This window comes from Phyllobates terribilis, unplaced genomic scaffold (genome assembly GCF_046119375.1).
Source record: "Phyllobates terribilis strain yellow unplaced genomic scaffold, ASM4611937v1 Scaffold_3__8_contigs__length_932513732, whole genome shotgun sequence".
In the NCBI taxonomy this organism is placed as follows: domain Eukaryota; kingdom Metazoa; phylum Chordata; class Amphibia; order Anura; family Dendrobatidae; genus Phyllobates; species Phyllobates terribilis.
In genome coordinates, this window is record NW_027362763.1 from 671,687,303 (window position 1) to 671,702,725 (window position 15,423).

Below are 15,423 nucleotides of genomic sequence, written 5' to 3' on the forward strand. Positions count from 1 at the left end.
TATACCGAGACTTGATTACACACAGGTGGATTCTAGTTATCATTACCAGTCATTTAGGACAACATTGGATCATTCAGAGATCCTCACTGAACTTCTGGAGGGAGTTTGCTGCAGTACCACTTCACAATTGTGTCCCACTTGTTGTCGATTCTTCCCAAAAAATTAGAATTTTATATCTTTATGTTTGAAGCCAGAAATGTGGCAAAAGGTAGAAAAGTTCAAGGGGGCCAAATACTTTCGCAATGCACTGTGTGTGTGTATGTATATATAATATAAATTTTTGGTTTTTTTTCTTCCTACACCTTTATAACTTTTTGCAGTTGATCATTTTCCATCTATTTTGAAATGATGTATTGATAAATAGTGTCCCTCTCTCCATATTATATGTGGGCTCATCTCAACTGTAATAAGAAGCCATAAATCCCGCTCTTTATCCCCCCCTCGGTTCTGTCAGTCTAAACGCAAAAAAAAATAATTTGGAAGCAAAACAATGAAAGGCAATGAGCCATCTGACATTTAGTTACTGCACACAGAGCGCTCTGTCTTAGTCGCCACATGCGATGGTTGCTTCTTAAAGGTACGTGCGATTTATCTCTCACAGGAGACGCAGAGACCGCTGCAAAATTCGCCTCTTACCTTATTGACGTGGGAGCAGACGTGAGCCTACGGAGCCGCTGGACTAATATGAATGCTCTGCATTACTCCGCCTATTTCGATGTTCCTGAGTTGATTCATCTTATCCTGAAGGCTTCAAAGCCAAGAGGTAGGAAGTGCTGCAAAAACCGGAGTCTAGGTCCTTAATGAGCCCTGAAATCCATGAGCTATGGGTTCAAGTCCTCCCTGAATGCTGCAGAGACATTGCCAACATCATCTTACACTATACAGTCATGGCTGAAATTGTTGGGACCCTTACAAGTGTTCCAGAAAATGAAGTATTTCTCCCAGAAAATTATTTCAATTACACATGTTTATTTCCTTTGTGTGTACTGGAACAACACAAAAGAAAAAAGGCAAATTAGACATAATTTCACTCAAATACCCAAAAATGGGCCGGACAAAATTGTTGGCACCTTTCCAAAATTTGGGGTAAACAACTTTTTTTTTTTTTTTTTTTTTCATGCATGTGATGCTCTTTCAAACTTACCTGTGGCAAGTAACAGGTGTGGGCAATATGAAAATCACACCTGAAATCAGATAAAAAAGGGAGAAGTTGACTCAATCTTTGCATTGTGTGTCTGTGTGTGCCACACTAAGCATGGAGAACAGAAAGAGGAGAAGAGAACTGACTGAGGACTTGAGAACCAAAATTGTTAAACAATATCAACAATCTCAAGGTTACAAGTCCATCTCCAGAGATCTTGATGTTCCTTTGTCCACAGTGCGCAACATAATCAAGAAGTTTACAACCCATGGCACTGTAGCTAATCTCCCTGCATGTGGACGGCAGAGAAAAATTGATGAAAGGTTGCAACGCGGGATAGTCCGGATAGTGGATAAGCAGCCACAATCAAGGTCCAAAGAAATTCAGGCTGTCCTGAAGGCTCATCAATGTCAGCGCAAACTATCCGTCCACATGTGAATGAAATAAAACGGAGACCCAGGAGGACCAGACTGCTGACACAGAGATATAAAAAGCTAGACTGCAGTTTGCCATAATGTACGTGAGTAAGCCAAAATCCTTCTGGGAAAGTGTCTTGTGAACAGATGAGACCAAGATAGAGCTTTTTGGTAAAGCACATCATTCTACTGTTTACCAAAAACAGAATGAGGCCTACAAAGAAAAATAAATAAATAAAAGAACACGATACCTAATGTCAAGTATGGTGGAGGTTCAAGGATGTTTAGTGGTTGTTTTGCTGCCTCTGGCACTGGGTACCTTGACTGTGAAATCTGATGATTTCCAAAGGATTTTGGGTGGCAATGTAGCGCCCAGTGTCAGAAAGTTGGGTTTGCATTCTAGGTCATGGGTCTTCCCGCCAGACAATGACCCCCAAACAGAGTTTAAGAAGCCCCCAGAAATGGATGGAAGCAAAGTGCTGGAGAGTTCTGAAGTGGCAGCAATGAGTCCGGATCTAAATCCCATTGATCACCTGGGGAGAGATCTTACAATTGCTGTTAGGAGAAGACGCCTTCACATATCAGAGACCTGGAGCAGATTGTAAGAAGAGTCCAAGATTCCAGGTGAGAGGACTAAGAAGCTTGTGATGGTTATAGGAAGCGACTGATTGCAGTTATTTATTCCAAATGGCGTGCACCCAAATATTAAGTTCAGGGTGCCAACAATTTTTGTCCGGCCCATTTTTGAGGTTTTGTGTGAAATTATGTCCACTTTACATTTTGTTTTGTTCAAAGATATGCAAAGGAAAAAAAAAATATGTGTAATTGCAATAATCATCTGGCAGAAATACTTCATTTTCTGGAACAATTTCAAGGGTGCCAACACTTTTGGCCATGACTGCATGTACCTCCACAGCACCTCTGTGTCCCTCAGTTTCATATTTAGGAACGCCACGGTCCGTTTATTTTCGTTGTTGGGCTCGGTGTGACGGCATTTCGGGGAGGACCGCTCCATGCTGGCGGCGGCTGTGAAGCATTTCTGCCTCCCTCAACGACTTATTAGAAGGATCTGGTGTGTTTTAAGTGACATTTCCTCGGGTCGTGTGGCTCTCCACTCCACACCCTGCCGCTCGCTGTGACCGCTTTTATTTCTTTCAGATGTCGATGCCACCTGTAGTGACTTTGATTTCGGCACTGCGATGCACATCGCCGCATCAAACCTGTGCTTGGGAGCCGTGAAAGCCCTGCTGGAATCCAGAGCCAATCCGGCCTTCCGGGTAAGAGGAGGAGAACATGGGCCGGCACGGGCCGCTCCGCTCCAATACACAGGTTTTAGCCCAACATTATACAGTCTGTACTCTGGAAGCAAACAATAAAGATTCCTATTCAGTGACAGAAAGCAGAGATCTTAAAAGCGATAAATCCAATTCTATATTGTAACCAGGGTATTGCCTTAGAACAACAGATAGGAGTCATATCTAGTGATGAGCGAACGTGCTCGTTTAACCCTTTCACCGAGCACGCTCTGGTGATAACCGAGTATCTTCGGCGTGCTCGTATATTATGTTCGACATCCTCAGCACATGCAGGGATTGCCTGTTTGTTAGACAGCAACAACATATGGGAGGGTTCCCTAACAGCCGCAAATCATGCTGCCGCTGGGACTCGAACATAATATACAAGCACGCTAAAAATACTCGGATAACACCCATTATCCTCGGTTAACCCCTTATCTGAGCGCGTTCGCTCATCACTAGTCACATCAAACACTCGAGATCGGCGGGATCCAGCATCAGAGCAACTCTGATCTGGGACTATCCCCAGTCACGGCGGGGTTAATTCTAGTCATAAGCTGCTTGGCTGGCTCCACCCTGCTGCCACTGATTGACAGCCTTCGCTTCATTACTGTGCATGGGAAGGAATCGATCAGCCAGTGTGGGGAGGTTTGCTCACAGCTCATGAATACTGAGGACTCATTGAGAGGACTCCTTCCTCCAGGTCGAAAGTTGCTCCAGGTCTCTGGTCCTCCTTGTTTAGTGAGCAGGTCACTGAGCTCTTTGTCTCTCTCTACAGGACGACCGAGGCCGTGTCCCAGCAGATGTGGTTCCTGACCCCGTGGACATGCCCCTGGAGATGGCGGATGCAGCCGCTGTGGCCAAAGAGATCAAACAGATCCTGCTGGATGCCATGCCCTTGTTATGTGATCTGTCACAAATCTCCCTCCCCAACTACAACAACCTGCCGGGAAACGTGTCGCTGCAGTCGTCCGGTCTGAAGCTGGGAGACCGGGTGCTGATAGCCGGACAGAAGGTAACTAATGTGTGATTGATGGCCGGCATGTACAGTGACACAGCTGTCAGTCCCTGGTCCGAAACATTAACCACTTCATGACATTTTTCAGTTTTACCCGGAAACTGTGAAAATCATTGTAGATTGAAAAAAATGCAACTTTCTAATAGAGATCGTTTTCAGGTCCTTATCGTATTTAAAGGGATTTTACACTTTAAGAAAAGTGGACCTCAAACCCTTGATTGGCTGCAGCAGTGATTTGACGTAATGTCAGAGCTGCAGCCAATCACCGCCCTCGACAGTGATTGGCTGCAGATGTGATGTCAGCTGTTGATGTGATGTCACTGCTGCAGCCAAAACACTGCGAGCAGAGCAGCAGCGGGGAGCCGGAGCTGGACCCGGGGAGGGTGAGCTCTTCCCTCCCATAATCTTCTCATATCCCATGACCCTATGTAATTTCATATTACAATTTAAACTGAGAGATGTATAAAGAATTATTCTGTCACTTGAGATCAGCCGACTCTCCTCTCCTCCTCCTCCTCCGCCTCCGCCTCCTCGCTGTCTTGTGTCTGATGCAACTGTCTGCAGCAGGAGCCTCCCCCCTCAGCCATGTCTTGGAGCAGGACAGAAAGTTTAAGCCTTTTTCAGGGTGAACCAGGAACAAATCAGCAGGAGGGTAATCATCCTGAGCTACTGTATGTCTCCTGTCTCCTATACATGTGGGTGTTCGACTCTGCCGAGCGGTCATGTGTTTTCATTAGGGAGAGAGAAAAATGTCGCCACTGCCGGAAAACAAAACATCGGGCATTGAAATTCTAGCTGCCTCATCCTCCTCTTCTCCACCATCATTTGGTGGGGGACCCTTCAGATGCATCTAATAGGCCTCCAATATAGAGGGACTGGTCATTCTCCTGTTTACTGCTTCCATTTATATCTACATTTGTTTTCCTCTTTAAAGGGGTCGCCCACTCTCAAAAAATTATCTTTAGGTCGTGTTCAAAGTTGCCCTGATCTGAAGACATCTGTTCCAGTCCCAGTAACTCCGATTCTGGCTGAAAAAAAGAGGGGGCTGGCTTTACTATTGAAATGAGCCCCCTTCACGCACAGCTATAATGGCATGTCTACAATGAGGTGGAACTGCCGGGGTAGGTAGGCGCTGATGTCTGAAGATCATTCACGAATACAAATATATTATTAACTAGTGAATATTTTAGAATCATATAGAAGATAGATAAAGTGGTCAACCCCAGCTCTCGCTGATCTTTTCCACTTTTGGCCAAGGAAAGACTTATTAAGAGGTTTAACAATGGAGCAGATGGGGCTGAGGGGAGAGGATCCTGCTGCCACCAGTTGGGAGGAGGAGGAAGAGGGGGACATTGCTGAGCTCCTGAGACGGAGGGGATTTCTTGTTATCTTTCTCAGTTTTAATTGTAATATGGAACTAAATTGGATGAAAGAAAAGGCAAAGACTAAGGGGGGGATCGCTGGGGTATTGCAGATTCACCTTGGTGCCCACCTGATTGATGTCTTCTTCATCTCCATAACTATCCCCGGGATCGTAGTCGTCGTGTTCCCCCCTCTCTGTTCTTCTACACGATGGTGGCAGCAGAGGAGGGTGTGAAGAAGCGAATTATTTATGGCTCTACGCTTTGCTTTTGATTTCCCCATGCATCCATTGCTCTTTACGATTCACTTCTCGGTGAGTGATGTGTTTTCCCAATCTCGGAGCAATTAACATGTCAGAATGTGACGCGGAGATTACAGCCGGATATTTCGGGGCTTTATGATATGGAGCCGCGCAGCATTTGTGGATGCAATTAGAGCGGATGATGATTAATTGGTCCAGTAAGCGCTGCACACGAGCGTTTGTGTGCTGCAGGGTGACGTCCGGCCACCAGGGGGCTCCCTCGTCATGTTTATTGGTATGGAGCTGGGGTATTGTACCATATTATTTTTTAGGTTTTCTTCATTTTGCTCTAGCAGATACTGCCATTTCACATGTAATATACATTTTTGAGATTTTTTTCCCCTCCTAAGAGAATATTGCATTGTGATGTGAAGAAAATGACTCTTGGGTGTCACCATTTCCCATTGCCTATGTGACCCTACAAACCCTGACACTTTCTGTATTGAATGGTAACATCCAGTTGATTCATATATTTCCAGGAGGAATAACAGAGGGACAGCACTGTTCTAAGAACAGATGCTACAGGAATGTCCTGTTTTAGGAAGGACTTCTCCGCCTACTCCTCCTCTTCCTCCTCCTCGTCCTTCTCCTCCCATCAAAGTTTTTATATTGCAGTCATCATATTATACAGCACCGTGTACTTACAATTGCTCATTTTGCCTTCCTACCCAGAAAATTCTTCTCTTTTCTCTGCTCTATGTAGAAACAGGAAGTCTGTTGTCCCTACATTTATCATTCCCCTCTTCACCACCTGACCCAGCTGCTCCCTCCTCCTCCTCCTCCTGCAAGGGACTTTTGCGGTGACTCATGACTCATGCAGTGAAAATGGACCTCCTGTTTCTACATAGAGCGTAGAAGGATTCATCTCCTCTGGTTTTAATCACAAGATGTCATAGACCTAATGTAAAAGAGAAGAATTATCTGGGTAGAAAGGCAAAATGAGCAATAGTAAGTGCACAGTGCTATGTAATATGATGACTGCAATATATTAAGAGGATAGACATTTTAATGGGAGTGCTTCTTTAAAGGGGGATCCCATCGACGCCACTTGTGGCATATCTACAGGATATAATCCCAGCTGTGTGACTCCGACCTACCACGAAAACGGATCACCACCGTGCACTGATGGGAACCAGGAGGTGGCTGCGCATTCGCATATGCATAATACCTGCCAATCGTGCCCGTGCCCTGGCAGGTACGGGTATACGCAGTGGCACCTGAGACCCTCGCCTCCCGATTCCGGACAACCTTGTTAATTAACATATAACAACAACAAATCATAGATGCTGTAATGTATCAGTCTATGGCGCACAGAGCTCATAAAAGGTTACAATTGTAGCAGACCCTCAGCTGGGAGACGTTCACTGCCAGCAAGCAGACATATAAGAGAATAGTTTTTTCAGTGATTAAGCGTTAAAGCCGGGTGGCCTCTTTAATCCCAGCGCTTGTATTTGGAGCGCGGTTCATGTTTGTTTCAGCTTTAATAACCCCGACCTCGATAATACGACCGATTGGCAGCTCTGTTCCCTCCATATGAGCGATGGCGGCACGGCCCGTTCTTTCCATATGGCTCCGATTTCTCCTTCTACCAAACAATCAGCGACTGGCGCTCTGCGGCCGGTGCCAGCTGTCCTTGTTTTCTGGGACAATGGTTAGTAGGGTGTAATTACCCGCTGGGTAACCACCGCCGCTCACTTCTTATAATGACTCCATGTTCCACAATATTTTTTTCTTTATTGGCTGCTGGGATTTTAGTTGTTTTCTTAACCCTCTGAAAGCTTCTCTGTGGTAATAAGATGCGTGTTTGACTCTACACGAGTTCCTAAGAGGCTAGTGACGTGGCCAGGGGATGGGGACGACTCGGTACCCGGGCCTTTGCCTGGTTTTGGGGATGTCGCCTTGGTCGGCTCCTGGGTCCGTACCCTGGGGTCACTCTTGAAAAAGGGGATTGCAACTTGGATAAAATAAATCAGTAAATACTTTGTGACGCCACCTGTGGTTTCTGGTCATTTGTACCAGCGCTGCTGCAGACCTCTGAGGCAGTTGATAGGGCAGCTAGGATGGAACAGCCCCCCACAGGTGGAGCGGGCCTCAGGGCAGGGTAGAGTTTGGTGGTGGGAGGTGATGCTGGGGCTTGTAGTGCAGAGAGAGAGATAGCGCAGCTGAAATAATTGACGGAGGCAGTGCAGTGCAGTCATCCGAGCTTTACTCACAGTTCTTGTACAAGTTCCTCAGGTACACTGTACGGGTGTCCTCCTCCGCGTCGCACTGCGTCTACCAGACCTGGGGTTCAGCTCTTCCTCAGATGTGTCAGGAGCGCTTGACGGAACCCCACGTTCTTTATGTTCCTCACTAGACCGACTTCCTGCGCTGGGTCTTCTCCCTCCTGCCCTGCTCTTCCCACACACAGTCCTGTTTGGGTGCTCTGAAGTCCCTCTGGGCAACCTGGAGTTCCCGGACCTACTTGACCCTCACGGTGACTAGGATGAGACTGTGGCAACTGCACCATGGAAGTGCAGAAGCCTCCGGTTTTTCCAGCCGAGACCTGGAGTAACACGGCTGGTCCAGGGGCCGGTCCCCTTCTTGCGGCCTGATCCCTCTGAAACCTGGCAGATTCGGGGCGTACGGGTGCTGTCCTGCACACACCATACCCCCTGGGATCCCTTCAGTAGAACGGAGCCTTTCTCCTCTGCTCCCCTCCTGGGCCTCTATCACTAGGCCCCACTTGTGGAGCAGAGCTCCTGACGAGGCTCTGCTCCCAACCGGCTATCTTCACTAACTCCTCTTACTGACCTGCCACCCTAAGATGGCCTCCCTTTATATACCTCCTATGATGGTGCTCCCCTACTCTACTTCCTCCACCCACACCCACTACTGGTTCCCCCTACCTTTGATTCCCCCCACTCCAGCCAGGGACAGGGCTCAGCAGAAACACAGTGCATCTTGCCCTTCCGGCCGGCCTGGAGTAGTGTAGTGTTGGATGCAGGTGTTGGGGTCCCGGGCAGCACTCCCTCCTTACCTGAGAGAAGGAGACACCACACCTCTGGGTGAGGTGCAGAACCTCTGTGGCGACTGAACCCTCAGGGGCGCCACACTAGAAAGACCAAAAGATATAAAGATTAATATATTTAACCAATTTCCATTTTTCCTGTTTTGTTTTCAAAGAAACAGAGCTTTTTTTAAAAAACTTTTCTGTCCCCATCGCGTTTTGATTGACGCCTTTCATTTTACCACAGCATGTACTGAATTACGGAAAAAAAATCCGACCGAGGTGAAATGGGAAAGAAAACAAAACAAAATTCTCTGACTTTGCATCATTTAATAAACTGTAAAAATGACCTGGTAACATGAATCTACAAGTCACTACAAATATACCAGTACCAAATATGTATAATGTTTTTATTATCATTTTATTAAGTGCCTTAAAAAATCTAAACTTTATATATATATATATAATTTTAATATGGGATATTATGATATTGAATCGTTCTCTGGTCACCGTCAAAGCAACAGCATCTAAGTGGTTTGGCCAGAAGTGGATATTTCTCTGTGATCACTTCACCCCTCTCCTGGTAAGGCGCTCAAAGGGTCTGGATTAGGGTTGAGCGAGTATGTTCTGTCCGAGTATTTACAGCTGCTCGGTGATATGGTTGAATCGCTCCCGTGTGCATGATTTGCAACTGTTTGACAGCTTTATTACATGGGAGGAATGTCTATTTCTTACACATTCCTCACATGTAGTAAAACTGTCAAACAGTTGCAAATCATGCACACGGGAGCGATTCAAGCATATCACCGAGCAGCTGTAAATACTCGGAGCACGGCCCGAGCATACTCAGCGAAAGGGTTAATAGAACATACTCGCTCAACACTAGTCTGGATGTGTTGCCATAACACAGGATTTCATACGTGACTGGTAATATAACATTACACCAGGTCTTGTGCACTTTTGGCAGGCACGTTATTAATTCCTCATGATGCCAAAGTGAGGAGAACTGAAATGGGCCTTGTCAATAAAAGTTTAAAAAAAAGTTTAAAGTGGATCTTTCTCTAAATTTTTCATGATGAACTGGACACAAAACAGAATACTAAGTTTTGGTTCTTTTTTGTTATGCTATATTGGCAATCAGTATTTGGCCCCTGATAGGTTAATTTTCTTTAACACAAAATGGAATGTTTTAACTGGGGGCGTGTACTTCTCTTGTGTGATGCTGACCAATCATAAGCAGGCAGCAACACACAGGCGGAAGAAGAACACACCCCACCACAGCTTAGAGCAGCCTGTTCCTGTGTGAGATGTATAATAACAGATCTCACTGCATGCAGAGTGTCATCACTTCTATCAACTCTCCTCTCATAGTGCTGCCAGCTCAGCTGTGCTACTCCTCCCCCCACACTGACTGGCAGGAAATGATGGTGCAAAGGTGTCAATAATGACATTTAGGTTCCCTTTGTTCAGAGCACCTTGTAATCCCCCTGCACCCCTGCAGTGAGATCAGGGCTGTCTGTGATTATATGTCTCACACAGGATTATCCTGTTCTGATCTATGGTGAGAGGCGTGTTCTTATGCCCCCTCTATATTGCTGCCTGCTTAAGGTTGGTCATTGTCATACAGGGGAAGAAGTACACGCCCCCAGAGAAGACTTTGTGATAACACCCACTCGGGCTTAGCAAAAAATAACACATTAGGTGTCAGATACTTCAAATGCTAACATCTTTGCACCAAAGAGGTGAAATTTTTTTAAATAAAAGCTTTTTTACCTTTAGATAAAAAAAACAAACACTCTACACGTATTGAGCATCTATGTGATCATAATAATATAAGAATTGATTAATCAGTGAAACGTGAACAATTTTTTTTCCATATTTGCGTCACATAAAATGAATATAAATTTCGCTGAACTTATTCGATACGCCAAAAAAAGGTTAAAAATTAAGACCAGGTCTTTTGCATAAAACAAAGCCTCATACAGTTCTGTAAGTAAAAAAAAAAAGGATGCTGAAATGCGAAGAGGTAAAAAACTAACTAAATAAGTAAACCCTTTGTTTTGAGGGGCAGTAAAATAACGCTCTGGATCCTGTCCTCCCGTCTTTGGCGCGGATCTCAGTTTTAATAGTAAAAGTTCCCGTCGGTGCACTGGTTGGCTACAGCGGAAATCCTCACGAGCGGCTTCCTTCTCTTTGCAGGTCGGCACACTGCGGTATTGCGGACCCACTCAGTTCGCTTCGGGCCAGTGGGCCGGAATAGAGATGGCTGAAGCGGATGGGAAGAACGACGGCAGTGTGAGCGGAGTCCAGTATTTTAAGTGTTTGCCCAAACATGGTACAAATATGTTTTATATTATGTTACACTGATTTTATCTCGTTCTCACATTCCCTGATAAGAGAATATTTTCATATAATTGCCAATCAGGAATCTTTGCTCCTCTGTCCAAGATAAGACGAGCGATCGAACCAATGAAGACCTTTATCAAAAGCTCCTCTAACAAGACGACGGGTCCTATCAAATCTACGAAGATCGACCTGAGCCACGTTACATCAAAAATCAACACCGGTAACAGCTGATAACATTGGGGTCTGCATGGAATATGGTACTTTACGCTATGTTCACACACCTTGTGTTTTGCTGCTTATTTTTATGCTAATTTTCAACTGCAGCACCAGCAAAAGTCTGAGAAACCAGAATTCTCTGTTCACACACGTTGCTTTTTTTTTTTTTTTGCTGCGTATTTTCTGCCTTGCTTGCATATTTGGAAAATGGAGCAGGTCACTTCTTTCAGCGTTTCTGCAGCAGAAAACGCACCTGCGTATTTGCTGCGTTTTTTCACCCATAGGAAGAAATGGGTGGTCAAAAATACACAGCAAAATGCGCAGCAAATGCGTAGCAAATACACACTTTTTTTACGCAGCTGTTTTCCTGCCAGAAAAAAGTTAGCAGCAGATTTGCAGCAGAAAAATCATAACGTGTGTGAACATAGCCTTACTGTTTACATATAGATATAATCTATTACATTTATTATTAGAAATCATTGCATTACTGATCCTGAGTTACATCCTGTATTATACCCCAGAGCTGCACTCACTATTCTGCTGGTGCAGTCACTGTGTACATACATTACATTACTAGTCCTGTACTGATCCTGAGTTACATCCGGTATTATACCCCAGAGCTGCACTCACCATTCTGCTGGTGCAGTCACTGTGTACATACATTACATTACTAGTCCTGTACTGATCCTGAGTTACATCCGGTATTATACCCCAGAGCTGCACTTACTATTCTGCTGGTGCAGTCACTGTGTACATACATTACATTACTGATCCTGAGTTATATCCTGTATTATACTCCAGAGCTGCACTCACTATTCTGCTTGTGCAGTCACTGTGTACATACATTACTGATCCTGAGTTACATCCTGTATTATACTCCAGAGCTGCACTCACTATTCTGCTGGTGCAGTCACTGTGTACATACATTACATTATTGATCCTAAATAACATCCTGTATTATACTCCAGAGCTGCACTCACTATTCTGCTTGTGCAGTCACTCTGTACATACATAACATTACTGATCCTGAGTTATATCCTGTATTATACTCCAGAACTGCACTCACTATTCTGCTGGTGCAGTCACTGTGTACATACATTACATTACTGATCCTGAGTTACATCCTGTATTATACTCCAGAGCTGCACTCACTATTCTGCTGGTGCAGTCACTGTGTACATACATTACATTACTGATCCTGAGTTACAGCCTGTATTATGCTCCAGAGCTGCACTCACTATTCTGCTGGTGCAATCACTGTGTACATACATTACATTACTGATCCGGAGTTACATCCTGTATTATACTCCAGAGCTGCACTCACTATTCTGCTGGTGCACTCACTGTGTACATACATTACATTACATTACTGATCCTGTACTGATCCTGAGTTACATCCTGTATTATACTCCAGAGCTGCACTCACTATTCTGCTGGTGCACTCACTGTGTACATACATTACATTACTGATCCTGTACTGATCCTGAGTTACATCTGGTATTATACTCCAGAGCTGCACTCACTATTCTGCTGGTGCAGTCACTGTGTACATACATTACATTACTGATCCTGAGTTACATCCTGTAATATACTCCAGAGCTGCACTCACTATTCTGCTGGTGCACTCACTGTGTACATACATTACATTACTGATCCTGTACTGATCCTGAGTTACATCCTGTATTATACTCCAGAGCTGCACTCACTATTCTGCTGGTGCAGTCACTGTGTACATACATTACATTACATTACTGATCCTGTACTGATCCTGAGTTACATCCTGTATTATACTCCAGAGCTGCACTCACTATTCTGCTGGTGCAGTTACTGTGTACATACATTACATTACTGATCCTGTACTGATCCTGAGTTACATCCTGTATTCTACTCCAGAGCTGCACTCACTATTCTGCTGGTGCAGTCACAGTGTACATACATTACATTACTGATCCTGAGTTACCTCCTGTATTATACTCCAGAGCTGCGCTCACTATTCTGCTGGTGCAGTCACTGTGTACATACATTACATTACTGATCCTGAGTTACCTCCTGTATTATACTCCGGAGCTGCACTCACTATTCTGCCAGTGCAGTCACTGTGTACATACATTACATTACTGATCCTGAGTTACATCCTGTATTATACTCCAGAGCTGCACTCACTATTCTGCTGGTGCAGTCACTGTGTACATACATTACATTACTCATCCTGTACTCATCCTGAGTTACACCCTGTATTATACTCCAGAGCTGCACTCACTATTCCTCTGGTGCAGTCACTGTGTACATACATTACATTACTGATCCTGAGTTATATCCTGTATTATACTCCAGAGCTGCACTCACTATTCTGCTGGTGCAGTCACTCTGTACATACATTACATTACTGATCCTGAGTTACATCCTGTATTATACTCCAGAGCTGCACTCACTATTCTGCTGGTGCAGTCACTGTGTACATACATTACATTACTGATCCTGAGTTACATCCTCTATTATAGTCCAGAGCTGCACTCACTATTCTGCTGGTGCAGTCACTGTGTACATACATTACTGATCCTGAGTTACATCCTGTATTATACTCCAGAGCTGCACTCACTATTCTGCTGGTGCAGTCACTGTGTACATACATTACATTACTGATCCTGAGTTACATCCTGTATTATACTCCAGAGCTGCACTCACTATTCTGCTGGTGCAGTCACTGTGTACATACATTACATTACTGATCCTGAGTTACCTCCTGTCTTATACCTCAGAGCTGCACTCACTATTCTGCTGGTGCAGTCACTGTGTACATACATTACATTACTGATCCTGAGTTACATCTTGTATTATACTCCAGAGCTGCACCCACTATTCTGCTGGTGCAGTCACTGTGTACATACATTACATTACTGATCCTGAGTTACCTCCTGTATTATACTCCAGAGCTGCACTCACTATTCTGCTGGTGCAGTCACTGTGTACATACATTACATTACTGATCCTGTACTGATCCTGAGTTACATCCTGTATTCTACTCCAGAGCTGCACTCACTATTCTGCTGGTGCAGTCACTGTGTACATACATTACATTACTGATCCTGAGTTACCTCCTGTATTATACTCCAGAGCTGCGCTCACTATTCTGCTGGTGCAGTCACTGTGTACATACATTACATTACTGATCCTGAGTTACCTCCTGTATTATACTCCGGAGCTGCACTCACTATTCTGCCAGTGCAGTCACTGTGTACATACATTACATTACTGATCCTAAGTTACCTCCTGTATTATACTCCAGAGCTGCACTCACTATTCTGCTGGTGCAGTCACTGTGTACATACATTACATTACTCATCCTGAGTTACATCCTGTATTATACTCCAGAGCTGCACTCACTATTCCTCTGGTGCAGTCACTGTGTACATACATTACATTACTGATCCTGAGTTATATCCTGTATTATACTCCAGAGCTGCACTCACTATTCTGCTGGTGCAGTCACTCTGTACATACATTACATTACTGATCCTGAGTTACATCCTGTATTATACTCCAGAGCTGCACTCACTATTCTGCTGGTGCAGTCACTGTGTACATACATTACATTACTGATCCTGAGTTACATCCTCTATTATAGTCCAGAGCTGCACTCACTATTCTGCTGGTGCAGTCACTGTGTACATACATTACTGATCCTGAGTTACATCCTGTATTATACTCCAGAGCTGCACTCACTATTCTGCTGGTGCAGTCACTGTGTACATACATTACATTACTGATCCTGAGTTACAACCCATATTATACTCCAGAGCTGCACTCACTATTCTGCTGGTGCAGTCACTGTGTACATACATTACATTACTGATCCTGAGTTATATCCTGTATTATACTCCAGAGCTGCACTCACTATTCTGCTGGTGCAGTCACTGTGTACATACATTACATTACTGATCCTGAGTTATATCCTGTATTATACTCCAGAGCTGCACTCACTATTCTGCTGGTGCAGTCACTGTGTACATACATTACATTACTGATCCTGAGTTACATCCTCTATTATAGTCCAGAGCTGCACTCACTATTCTGCTGGTGCAGTCACTGTGTACATACATTACTGATCCTGAGTTACATCCTGTATTATACTCCAGAGCTGCACTCACTATTCTGCTGGTGCAGTCACTGTGTACATACATTACATTACTGATCCTGAGTTACAACCCATATTATACTCCAGAGCTGCACTCACTTTTCTGCTGGTGTAGTCACTATGTACATACATTACATTACTGATCCTGAGTTACCTCCTGTATTATATTCCAGAGCTGCACTCACTATTCTGCTGGTGCAGTCA

General features: G+C 44.5%; 1 protein-coding gene across 2 annotated transcripts in view; it reads left to right on the forward strand.

Moving 5' to 3' along the window:
- Window positions 1–15,423, forward strand: part of CLIP4 (CAP-Gly domain containing linker protein family member 4) — a 117,475-nt gene that overhangs the window by 21,133 nt on the left and 80,919 nt on the right. For both annotated transcript variants that reach the window (XM_073671791.1, XM_073671792.1), the window contains exons 5-9: window positions 602–763; window positions 2,716–2,834; window positions 3,631–3,867; window positions 10,722–10,857; window positions 10,948–11,088. In XM_073671791.1, the coding sequence (XP_073527892.1) occupies window positions 602–763; window positions 2,716–2,834; window positions 3,631–3,867; window positions 10,722–10,857; window positions 10,948–11,088 (795 nt within the window). The remainder of the gene's footprint in view (window positions 1–601; window positions 764–2,715; window positions 2,835–3,630; window positions 3,868–10,721; window positions 10,858–10,947; window positions 11,089–15,423) is intronic.